Here is an 11,974-nt window from a genome sequence, read left to right on the forward strand (position 1 = left end):
CAGAGTTTCACTTTGTCACCTCAGTACCGTGCTGTGATGTCGCAGCTCACAGCAACCTCAAACTCTTGGGCTCAAGCGATTCTCTTGCCTCAGCCTCCAGAGTATCTGGGACTACAGGCACCCATCACAACACCCGGCTATTTTTAGAGATGAGAGTCTCGCTTTGACTCAGACTGGTCTCAAACCTATGAGCTCAGGCAGTCCACCTGCCTCGTCCTCCCAGAGTGCTAGGATTACAGGTGTGCCACCCTGCCCAGCCTGGGCCTGCACTTCTAAGATGCTAGTGTTCTAATGTTGTAAGGTTTTGAGGTCGAGAGTTTAAATGCCCCCTTTTTTGTAGTCTATGGCAGCTTGGTGGGAAAGGTGTTCATTTTGGAGGGATGGGATGTGGCCTTGCTGAGGCTAGGCAGAAAGTACCTCTCAGGCATGTGAGAGGAGGACAGGCCAGCTCCCCTGTGCTGGGAAGAAGCCCTGGAACCTGAGACATTGGCAATGTGATCTCAGTTAGGGTCTGCCATGTGTGATGTTGCCTTGAGTCAGGCCTGCACTTAGCTGCTTGTCTGGGCTGTGGCTGTGTGTACCCGGAAGGTGGTAAAGCAGGTGTTTCATGGCATGATAGGAAGAAGAGAAGAGCAAACAGACTCAATTTCAAGTTCTGGCTTGGCCTTTGGATGGAGAAGGGATCTCTCATCATACAGTCTGAGAGAGGGTGATGGGCCAGTAGGTAGTAAGGGGTAGGGTATAGATAGGTCTATAGATGTTGGGAAGGTTACTTCTGATGGCTTCTATTTTTTTCCATTACATATGTGTTAGGAGTGGGGGTGGAAGCTTTGGGGAGGGTGGGCTCAGAATGAGAGCATGTTTATGCACAGAGGGTGAGGACTGTCTCTAAAGAGACCTGGCCCTGAGATTTCTGGGCCATGCACAGGGCCCTTTGGAGGTTGGCTGCCATGAATTTATAGTCCTTCCAGGCTCCTTTTTGTCTTAATAACATCTAGCTCGTGTACAGATGGGAGTTATCTTTACTGAGGGTGAGTGCGACCAGAAGACAGAGTAGGGAAGGGACTAACAAATTGAGTGTATGAGTTATGGAATCTAAGCTGGACAAGGAGAGGAATGAAGACAGACAGAAGCTGATGGCTGGAAAAGTGTGCCGAGTCAGTGGGTGTCCATTCCAGATAGGTAGTGGAAAAATTTCAGCATGAGCACTAGAACAAGGGGGCTGGAGATAGGTGGGACTGGGGAGAGAATGTCAGGTTAGTGCCTTTTCTATGTAAAGAACAAATAAAATCAGTGATAACACCTTAAGACATTTTGAGGCAGTGAACAGAGATGGAGGAAATATAGGTATTTCTTTTGTGCACAAAAAGAAATGCCCACCCTTATCATGAGGGGCCCTGAGATGGGTGTACGTGCACAGGTGACAGGGTTGCCAGGCCAGGCCAGACTTGGGGAGGACTCTGCCTGACCCTGTGCTCTAGGCATTCCGCTCCTGGGAAGATTTCATCTGGAAGCTGGATTTAAGATCTATAAATATCTCCCTAAGTCCTCACTAGGTTCCCGCCAGTTGCTTTACTCCCAAGAAGTGTGTATAAAACCTCGAGATGCTTATGGGTTCTACTCAGAAGACAGGATCACAGATGCTGGCTGTTTGAGGCCAAGATTGAACTGGCCTTCTTTTGTTTGTTCAGCAGTCTTTGTAGACTCAGCCTTGTGTTCAAAGAAGGGAGTGCCCTGATATCAAGAGACCTGGGTGTGTGTTAGTGCCAGCACCAGTTTTCTTATCTGTAAAATGAGTCTTTGAAGTCCCTGCCAGCTGTGTCTCAGTGAAACTGTGATTCCTAGATGCAGCTAGATAATGTGGGGACATAGGAAGGGGAGCCTGAGTCCCACTCTTGGGAAATTTCCAGTGTGGTTGATGGCCTGGGATTTGGTATTTGGGACAGCAGCCCAGGTCTATGCAAAGTCAGAGGGATGGGAGATGGTAAGGTTGTAATATTGAAGGAAGGCTTCTTGAAGCAGATGATGTAGTTGTCTAAGAAATAGATTAAATAAAGACAGATCCCAGACACCCATACCTGCCCCATTTAAATGAAGGGTAGATGTTCTAAGGGCTTGAAGAGTCTTGCTGTGTTGCTCAGGTTGGAGTGCAGTGGCTGTACATGGGGGATCATAGTGTACTACGTCTCCAACTCCTGCCTGGCATCAAGCGATCCTCCTGCCCTCAAGTGATCATCCTGCCTCAGTTTTCCAAAGTGCCAGGATTATAGGCATGAGCTACTGTACCCTGCCTGAGGCCGTTTTTTTTTCTTTTTTTTTTGAGACAGAGTCTCACTATGTCACCCTTGGTAGAGTGCTATGGAGTCACAGCTCAGAGCAACCTCAGACTCTTGGGCTTAAGCAATTCTCTTAAGCCATTCTCTTGCCTCAGCCTCCCAAGTAGCTGGGACTACTGGCAACCGCTACAATACCGGCGACCACTACAATACTGGGTTTGTTATTGTTGTCATTGTTGTTTAGCAGGCCCTGGCCGGGTTCGAACCCACCAGCCCCAGTGCATGTGGCTGGCACCCTAACCATTGAGCTATGGGAGCTAAGCTGCTGAGACCATTTTTTTTTTTTTTTGAGACAGAGCCTCAGGCTGTCCCCCTGGGTAGAGTTCTATGGCATCACAGCTCACAGCAATCTCCAACTCCTGGGATCAAGCGAGTCTCCTGCTTCTGCCTTCCAAGTAGCTGGGACAACAGGCACCCACCACAATGCCCGGCTATTTTTTGGTTGCAGCCATCATTGTTGTTTGGTGGGCCTGGGCTGGATTCAAACCCACCACCTTAGGTGTATGTGGCTGGCGCCTTAGCTACTTGAGCCACAGGTGCCGAGCTGAGACCATTTTTATAAGAAAAGCATTCTACCACCCTGAGGCTTTGGGGCCCTAAAAGAGGGCTTGCTGGGCAGAAGCTCTGCTGCTCTTAAGACTCTTTGCTTTCCAGATTTCTCAGATCCTTAGGAGGGGGATCTGGGTGGGGGTTGGTTAGAGCTCCCAGCTCTCTTTTCTTACAGCCTGTACTTCTTCTGTGTGTGTTGTATGTGTCTCTGTCTATGTATTCACCAATATGTATTGTGGGTCTTCTGTATGTGTGTGGATCTGTAAATGTGGCTTGCATTTGTGTATGTATATCTGTGTTTTCATCTCTCTGTGATTGTGGGTCTGTGATGAGTTATGAATGTGTGTGTTCATGTCTGGGTGCCCATGTACCTCTGTGTGGGCTCGGGGGTCTTTCTCTGTGTGTATGTGCTCCTGGGCCTGCAGTGAACAGCGTCACGCTGGCCGTGAACCTGGTGGGCTGTCTCGCGTGGCTGATCGGAGGCGGGGGAGCTACCAACTTTGGCCTCGCCTTTCTCTGGCTCATCCTGTTCACACCCTGCTCCTACGTCTGCTGGTTTCGGCCCATTTACAAGGCCTTCAAGTAAGTGGTTGGCACTCACCCCAGTTCCTAACCATGTCTTTTTGCCCTTCTCCTCTCTCTCTCTTCTACATGCTTACTCACTTTTTTTTCCCATCCCCCAAACTCACTTTCCTTTGTTCACTGTTGGCTCAGACTACCAGATGGGGCATGGGTTTCCTGGGGGCTCCAGGTCTGAGAATGCTGAGAGTTAGAACCTTCCATTCAGTTCCTTGCCTCCTCATTCTACCCTTGGGTGGGAGCAACACAGAGAGAATAGGTCTGTTTTTGTCTTCTCCCATCACCTTCCCCAGGAAGCTGTATGTTGACCACATGTCTTGGTGGAGCTGCCCATTCTTGTACTAATGGGGCTAGCTGACTTGGTGCCAAGAAGATCTATCTATCCATGTGCCAATGAGGTCATCCAACTCTGTGCCAAAGGGACACCCAGCCATGTATCAGTGGGACTAGCTGTCTTGGTGCCAGTGGGTGTCCACCTAGTGCCAAATGAGGTTTCAATCTTTGTGCCAATTATTCATCCATGTACCAACAAGGCTATCAGTCTTGGTGCCTGTTGAATATCCATCTCAATGCAAATGGGACCTTAAACCTCTTTGCCATTTGGGCCACCCAGCTAAGTGTCAGTTAGGTCCTATTTTGGTGCCAATAGGGTGTCTAGTCTAGTGGCAATGGGATTCCATCTCTGAACCCATGGGGCCATCCATCTATGTATCAGTGATACTAATTGTCTTGATGCCAGTGTGGCTGTCCATCCCCTCAACAATGGGACTATTATTCCTGCCACAATGGAGCCATCTATTTGTATGCAAGTAGGCTCATCATGTCCAGTGGGTGGTCCAGTTATGAGGAGATCCCTCCCTATGTAATGTTGCACACACAAGCCTAACATGTGGAACCTTGCAAAGATCTATAGATAAATACTGTCCCATTCTGGCCTCTCAAGGCCTTTAAGGGTCTTCTATCCATTCTTCATTTACTTAAACTTGGAAGGGCTTGGGGGCTTTGAAGGCAAGGAGACCCTAGCAATCTGCCCTGGTGATGGGAGCCATCTCCTCTGCTTCAGGACTGACAGCTCGTTCAGCTTCATGGCATTCTTCTTCACCTTCATGGCCCAGATGGTCATCAGCATCATCCAGGCCGTGGGCATCCCAGGCTGGGGCGTCTGGTAAGAGGCAGGAGTCTGGCTTATGGCTGGCAGGGGTGGTAACTTGGGTGTGTCTTGTGCTTACCTCCATGTGTTAAGCTTCCTAGGCTGTGGGGCACAGCATGACTGGTCATTGGAAGAGTAAGAGGATTCAGCATAGTGTAGCAGCACAGCTCTTGCATTAGAGGGGAAGGAGAACCCGTCAGTTGTTTCTAGGGGATTAAGGGGTATCAAGCGTTGTTGGTAAAACCAGGAGATGGAAGCCTTGCATCTGAGGAGCATATCTGAGCGACTGACACAGGCCATTTGGGGTTGGTAAGATGGTCCCTCTGAATCCAGTGGTATGGTTCCTCCCTGTGGCAATAAGATAGTCCCTTGCTCCAGCGGGGTGGCTCCTGGGGCACCCCTCTTCCTGCCCACAGCCCCACAGCTGGCCTCTTCCTACAGCGGCTGGATCGCCACCATCTCCTTCTTCAGTACGAACATTGGCTCAGCAGTGGTGATGCTCATTCCCACCGTCATGTTCACGGTTATGGCTGTCTTTTCCTTCATTGCCCTCAGCATGGTATGTGGTCCCCTCAAGGGTGAGAGGGTGGCTTTGGGAGGTGGCTATGATCCGAAACAACTCCTCCTCCAAGTTATAAGAGCATCCAGAGGTCTTTCTTCCAAGGGTCTCACTCTGGAATTGCCTGCTGGACTTTCCTACACAGACCTGGTGGAGAGGGAAGACTATTTTTTTCACAAATGATCCTATCTAGTTCCTAGATGGGCTGCCTCTTCCCTTCGATTAATTCTTCTTTGTGCTCCTCTTCCTACAGGTTCATAAATTTTACCGGGGCAGTGGAGGCAGTTTCAGCAAAGCTCAGGAGGAATGGACCACGGGGGCATGGAAGAACCCGCATGTGCAGCAAGCAGCCCAGAATGCAGCCATGGGGGCGGCCCAGGGAGCCATGAATCAACCTCAGACTCAGTATTCCGCCACCCCCAACTACACGTACTCCAACGAGATGTGAACCAGCCATGCCTATCAGGAGGCACGGCTGGGGCCACTGGGACAGGGGGCTCGAGCCACATCATCTGTTGTGGTGACCAAGCAGGGTTCCCCCTTCCCTTTTCTCCTCCCCAACTTTGTACAAAGAATCAGAGTTATATATGTATATATGTATATGTCTGTCCCCTGCTCCCCACCTGTTGGATTCTGCTCTTGGCACTCCAAGAGCTGTGGGCTGTACATGGAGCTGTCCTGTGCAGTAGTTACTGTCTGTGTCCCCTTGTGAAATAGTGTGCAGTTGAGGTCTCTTGTTGTGGTGCTAGATATATGTTTAGAACTAAACCCGTCCCCCACCCGCCCCTTCTGACCCTGGCCCAGGGACCTCATGGGGTAGGGGGAGGCATAGCAGAAAGTCTGGCCCCTTCCAGGGTCATGAGCTGATACTGTTTCCATTTTTGGTCTTCCTGGGAAGCAATAGTATTTAGCATTCCTGGTGGTGGGTGGAAGAGTGAGGACAGGCCGGGGATCTTCCCATGTTCCTTCTGATCCAGCCAAGTCTCCCCTCCCTTATCCTCTGCCTTCCTCATCTCTTTCCTGCTGTCAGAGTCCCTGTGCTATCTTCCCTTGCCCAGGGTCTTTCTCTTTCCCATGTGGCTTTTGTTTTCCCTAAGGCTGATTATCCCAGCTGTGTCTGCTTCTGAGACTGAGCCTGGATTCCTCAATCTGATCTAATTCCCAGATCCAGGGAGCTGACAGTGGAGCTGAGCCTTAGTACTAATGTGGGAAGGGAACATAGCTAGAGATGCAGAGCCCTCCTGGGTCTTTGACTCCCAGGGAATGGAAACGCAGGGTTGGTCTTCTTGGCTCTGCGAGGTTGGCCTGCGGAGGCAAGATCTTCTCTCTCCTGCCTTCCCCTTCTCCCCAGAGACCCCTGGAGCCCTCTGCCTCCTCCCCATACCCCAGCTGCTATGGCTCAATTCCCTTTCCTTGACCCCACCATGTGCCAGGTGTCATCTGCCCTTGTAGATGGCAGATTCCACGTCCTTCCCTGAGGTACTAGGTCATGTCAGGCAGTTGTCCTGTGTGCCGGAACAAAGTGCATTTGGGTAATTATTAGTCCTCAGGGGAGGTATGATTGCCCTCAGCCCCTTGGGGCATCTAGGTTTCTCCAAGTGATCAATCATTTTATTCCTGGGAGCAGCAGCAGCAGCAATATTTCTGTTTGGATATAGTAAAGGGACAGGGCTCAGAGCACTAAGCCTGGAGGGGAGGTCAGAGGAGGAGGGCCCCTGTGGGAGGGAAGCATGCCTCTTCCACTTTACCTGCTGTCGTTCACAGGGCACTTCTGGGCATTTGAACTCAGTGCCCAGGAAGAAGCACAGGCCCAGTCTAAGCTGTAAGCACAATGGCCTAAAAAGGATTTCAGCTTAGGTGGGGTGGGAAGGGATGCTCTCTGGATTTATTTATTTTTTTCTCTCCAAATCAGGAAGACTCCCTGACCTTATCAGAATCTCCTTCCCTTTTCAGGAAAGTTATTTCAGGATCAGGGGCTGTTCTGTTCCAAGCAGTGTGAGAGCATTGCTGGTGGAGGTTCCAGTCCCATCTGAGGCCTGGCAGGGAGTGGGTTCTCACTCAAGGAACAGGACTGCCCATTTCCCACCTTCCCTTCTCCCAACAGAGGCTGTAGAAGGAATAGCTGGGCTATTTAGACAACCCCCCCAAATCTCAGTTGGCTACTCTGGGTTGACTCCGGCTTGGAACCCAACACCTGGGCTTCCAGGTACTGAGTTTTGAGCTCTAGGTACTTTGTTCCTTTCCCTGCAAGGGGAGCCAGGGGCCTTTCTTCCTAAGGGTCTCTTAGGCTTGGGTCACAAAGTATAATTGCCTCTCTGCACTCCCATTTTCTCTCTGGAAAGCAGTTGTCACAGTCCCTGGCACTGGAAAAGAGACCTTAGGTCTAGGCCTTTCCTCCCCTTTCTTCTTCCCCACCCCAGACTTCTGGCTTCCTTTCCCTTAGTCTCTCTGGTAGCTCCACAGGCCTATGGTCCAGCCTAGCATCTGTGACCCACTGGGTATCACCTCTAATTGATTTCCTGTGCTAGCTGCCTCTCCTCTTTCCTGGCTCAGACCTATTTGGTCATACCCTGACTCTACCCTCAGGAAAGCCTGTTACATGTATATGGCCCAGTTTGTTCAAACCTTGGGATGCTGCATCTCCAGGCATCTATGCACTTTCCCAGGGAGAGAGTCAGTGTGAGACGTGGAGACTGGGTACAGATTCATCTCTTCTGAATGGTCTGGCTTGGGGTAGGTCCAGGAGGGTCCAGGTCAGTTCCGGGGTTTCTCAGGTCTGGTGCCAGCCAGTGACCTGCTTTGGCATTCTCCTGGTGCCCACTGTTCCTCCTCATTTCTGGGAGACGGACCATCCCCCAGCTGGCAGTTGACCTGCCTGAGCCAATGTGTCTGTCTGTGGTAACTGAATGAACCATAATAAAGGGAACATTTGCCCTGTGTGTTCTGTGTCATGTGTCTTCATGTGAGTCTCCATGGAGCTCACCCTGGGCAAGGGGATGATAGTAGGGGAGATGGGTGGGTCTGTAGCCTGTCATTCCCTGGGGCCTAAATCCATGCAACTAACTCTGTGTGGCTCTTTTTCTAGAGCAGCCTGCAGCAGGCATTGAAATTGCCACCTGGGCCTTAGGAGGAGGAAGGTCCAAGAGATGGCTGTAGAAGGACTAGTTGGATCAGCTCCCAAGAGGGGGGAGGGATGGTTTGGTCCTGCAGCAAGGGCTAGAGGGTAGAGCAGGGAGTCCCCACCCCAGTTCTGACAGTGGAGCAGCTTCAGTGAACACAAAGGCTACTGGGGGCCTGAAATACCAGGGAAGGAAGAAGGGAAGGGAATATACCCTTGTCCCTTCCACCGCTCTCTCTTTGCCAATGCTGTGCCCTCCAACTGGAATGTTCTAAGATCTAGCTAAATTACTGGCTCACCTCACGACTCACTCAAATGAGACTACTTTGAGAGGGCCTCCTGCCCGGAGTAGTTGCTTAGTGCCCTCTGCTTCCTCATGGTGGACCTTATCCTGTGATTTTCTGTGTCCCAGCTTGTCTCAAAAGCAGGGACAAGTCTGATTTGTCTCTGTATCCTATGCATCTGAAACAGAAGAGGTAAATATTAAATCTTCGGAGCAAAGAGAAGTATGTGTGTGACGGGCCAGGCCCTCCTGGCAGAATCCCAGAAATACAAGGTTTCTCCGGAATTTGCCCTTCTGGTCCCCCAACCCCGGCTCAGTGGACTACAGCTCCCAGGAGGCAAGACAGATGTACTACAACTCCCAGAAGGCCGCGCGATCACGCAGCCTTTCAGGTGCCTCGTGAGGCTGCGCGCCAGTCAGACTCGACAGGAGGGGCTAGCGAGATACCGCGATATTTGGAGGATTCCCGGGATGCGCCTGTCCTTGGTGAGCCACTGGAGGGGATTCGGATGCTGAGTCCTCGCGGCAGGGCGGCCGGGAGGGACCTGTTCCTGCGACCGTGGGTCCGCGGCTGTGTTAGCGGGTGCCATCCCTTTTCTGTCTGTGCCCGCGAAGCTCTGCTCGCAGCTGTGTGTGTGCAATCTATGGGACCTCATTTTCCTACCTATGCGGGTGAAGCCACCCGGAGCATAAGGGACTCCCGAGCCTGAGTAGAGGATTTGCGTCTGTGCCCGCTCATGCCGACTTTGTACTGCTCTGAGACTCTTTGTGCAGTGCCATACGATCTAGTTTAAAAGGTGTCCCTGTCAGCTCCTCACACGTACCACTAGCTTTAAAAAAAAAAGTAATGAATCCGCTTCCAAAAAGGATTAGGGGCTGCTCAAAGTACAAACTATTTCAATAGAAAAAGGAGAACCATAGGATATTGGAATTAACACTAGACCCTCCTAAAAGGGCTGCATGGCATTTAAAAATTAGAATGAGGCCACGTTTTGTCAGAAAAGATCTTCCTGCTGTTTTTTGCAGTAGTTGGAAGCAGGTGCTAGATAATGGGCTGGAGAGTCTCTAGTTAGGCAAGTTGTAGGTATCTTTGAGCAGGGTTGGAATTTCCACATCTCTCCTAGTGTCTGGGAGGTAGCAATACTAAGCCAGTAGCCAGTACATATATCTCTGGTAGCGTGTGTGTGTGTGTGTGTGTGTGTGTGTAGTGTAATATGTTGTCCCTCAGTATCCCCAGGGGATTGGTTTCAGGACCCCCACATATCAAAATCTATAGATGTCTAAGTTCCTTATATAAAAATAACAATATTTGCATATAACCTAAGCACGTCCTTCCGTATGCTTTAAATCATCTCTGGAGTATTCATAATACTTCAACCAATGTAAATGTGATGTAAATACTTACATTGTTTTTTTTTTTTTTTGTTTGTTTGTTTGTTTTGAGACAGAGCCTCAAGCTGTCCTCCTGGGTAAAGTGCTGTGGCATCAGAGCTCACAGCAACTTCCAACTCCTGGGCTCAAGCAAGTCTTTTGCCTCAGCCTCCCAAGTAGCTGGGACCACAGGCACCCGCCACAACGCCCAGCTGTTTTTTTGCTTGCAGCTGTCGTTGTTTGGCAGGCCCCAGCTGGATTTGAACTCGCCACCTTGGGTGTACATGGCTGGTGCCTTAGCCACTTGAGCCACAGGCGCTGAGCCCTTACATTGTTTTTATTTATATTTTTATTTATTATTATTATTTTGAGATAAAGTCTCAAGCTGTCACCCTGGGTAAAGTGCCATGGCATCATAGCTCACAGCAACCTCCAACTCTTGGACTTAAGCAGTCCTCTTGTCTCATTTTTTTCTAATCTTAGTAGAAATGGGGTCTCACTTTTGCTCAGTTTGGTCTTGAACTTATGAGCTCAAGCTATCCACCTACCTCAGCCTCCCAGGGTGCTAAGATTACAGGCATGCGCCCCTGTTACTTCGCCCAGCCTATTTATGTTTTTTTTTTTTTTTTGAGACGGAGCTGTCCCCCTGGGTAGAGTGCCATGGCATCACACTCACAGCAACCTCCAACTCCTGGGCTCAAGCGAGTCTCCTGCCTCAGCCTCCCAAGTAGCTGGGACTACAGGCACCCGCCACAACGCCCGGCCATTTTTTGGTTGCAGCCATCATTGTTGTTTGGCGGGCCCAGGCTGGGGATTCGAACCTGCCACCTTAGGTGTATGTGGCTGGCGCCTTAGCCGCTTGAGCCACAGGCGCCGAGCCTTATGTTTTTATTATTATAATACTTTTATTCAAATAAAGTAGACTGACCATAGTTGACCACTTCCCTACATTGATCACCTCCTTAAGTTGACCTAATTTTCATAGACTGGACATGCACCGCAGGTATGTATCAGTACAGTAGACCTAGTTCCTTATGTTGACCAGTTTGTTACAGTCCCTTAGGTGGTCAACTTACAGAAGTTCTATTGTATTTTCTTTCTTTCTTTTTTTTGCAGTTTTTGGCCAGGGCTAGGTTTGAACCTGTCACCTCCGGCATATGGGGCCGGATCCCTACTCCTTTGAGCCACAAGCACTGCTCAGTTCTATTGTATTTTCAATTTATGGATGTTGCCTTCATAGATAAGGAAGGCTGAGTATGCATCTTACATGTGGCCCTGGGAGGGTGCCTTATTGGGATTCCAGGAGCAGTGGTGTCAAGCATGCCTGCCTCTAGTCTGAGTGATGAGTAGTTTGTTAGGATCCCAAGGCCTTGAACTCTCCGTGAAGGGTTCCTAGCTTCTCCTAGGATCAGGGGAAAAGGGTCCCTGTGTTAAGGGACTCCTTTTAATTTGTCTTGGGTTTTGGTGCTGTTGACACTCTGGGGAGTTACAAGTTGTTCATTATTTCTGGGACAAAGAGGAGAGTATGTTGACTGGTAAGAGAGATGGGACTAGAGCCAAAGCCTAGGCCAGCAGTGAGGGGCTTTGATGTTAGGCCAAAGGAGTCAGGCTCTAAATGGATCCTGGATCCCTACCCACCCCCTCACCTACTTCCCTTGTTTGCTTCTGCTTTGTCCTAGGCCCCAATCCCTCATCTTTTCTGTGTTAGGCTGAGCTTATACCCTGCTGGACATTGCTTTCCTTGTCCCTCCCCCCCCCCTTTTTTGTAGAGTGCTGTGGCATCAGTGCTCACAGCAACCTCAAATTCTTGGGCTCAAGTGATTCTCTTGTCTCAGCCTCCCTAGTATCTGGGATAACAGGCACCCACCACAAACCTGGCTGTTTTTGGAGAGGAGGGTCTCACTCTTACTCAGGCTCGTCTCAAATTCCGGAGCTTAAGCAATCCACCTGCCTCAGCCTCCCAGAGTGCTGGCATTACAGGCGGGAGCCACTTTGTTCCCTTCTTTAGCCCTAGTTCTATCCTGGCTCC

The 11,974-nt window shown here is 50.2% G+C and overlaps 2 protein-coding genes across 2 annotated transcripts in view; both read left to right on the top strand.

The window, feature by feature from the left end:
- Nucleotides 1–8,105, top strand: part of SCAMP5 (secretory carrier membrane protein 5) — a 27,022-nt gene extending 18,917 nt beyond the window's left edge. Inside the window, exons 4-7 of the mRNA XM_003784524.3 lie at nt 3,311–3,467; nt 4,528–4,629; nt 5,056–5,173; nt 5,427–8,105. Coding sequence (XP_003784572.1) covers nt 3,311–3,467; nt 4,528–4,629; nt 5,056–5,173; nt 5,427–5,621 — 572 coding nt within the window. The 3' untranslated portion in view covers nt 5,622–8,105. The remainder of the gene's footprint in view (nt 1–3,310; nt 3,468–4,527; nt 4,630–5,055; nt 5,174–5,426) is intronic.
- A 940-nt stretch (nt 8,106–9,045) lies between these two features.
- Nucleotides 9,046–11,974, top strand: part of PPCDC (phosphopantothenoylcysteine decarboxylase) — a 31,639-nt gene continuing 28,710 nt past the window's right edge. The window contains exon 1 of the mRNA XM_003784674.3: nt 9,046–9,060. Coding sequence (XP_003784722.2) covers nt 9,046–9,060 — 15 coding nt within the window. The remainder of the gene's footprint in view (nt 9,061–11,974) is intronic.

The sequence above is a fragment of the Otolemur garnettii genome, unplaced genomic scaffold, assembly GCF_000181295.1.
Source record: "Otolemur garnettii isolate 467f Iridium unplaced genomic scaffold, OtoGar3 scaffold00011, whole genome shotgun sequence".
NCBI classification, from domain to species: Eukaryota; Metazoa; Chordata; class Mammalia; order Primates; family Galagidae; genus Otolemur; species Otolemur garnettii.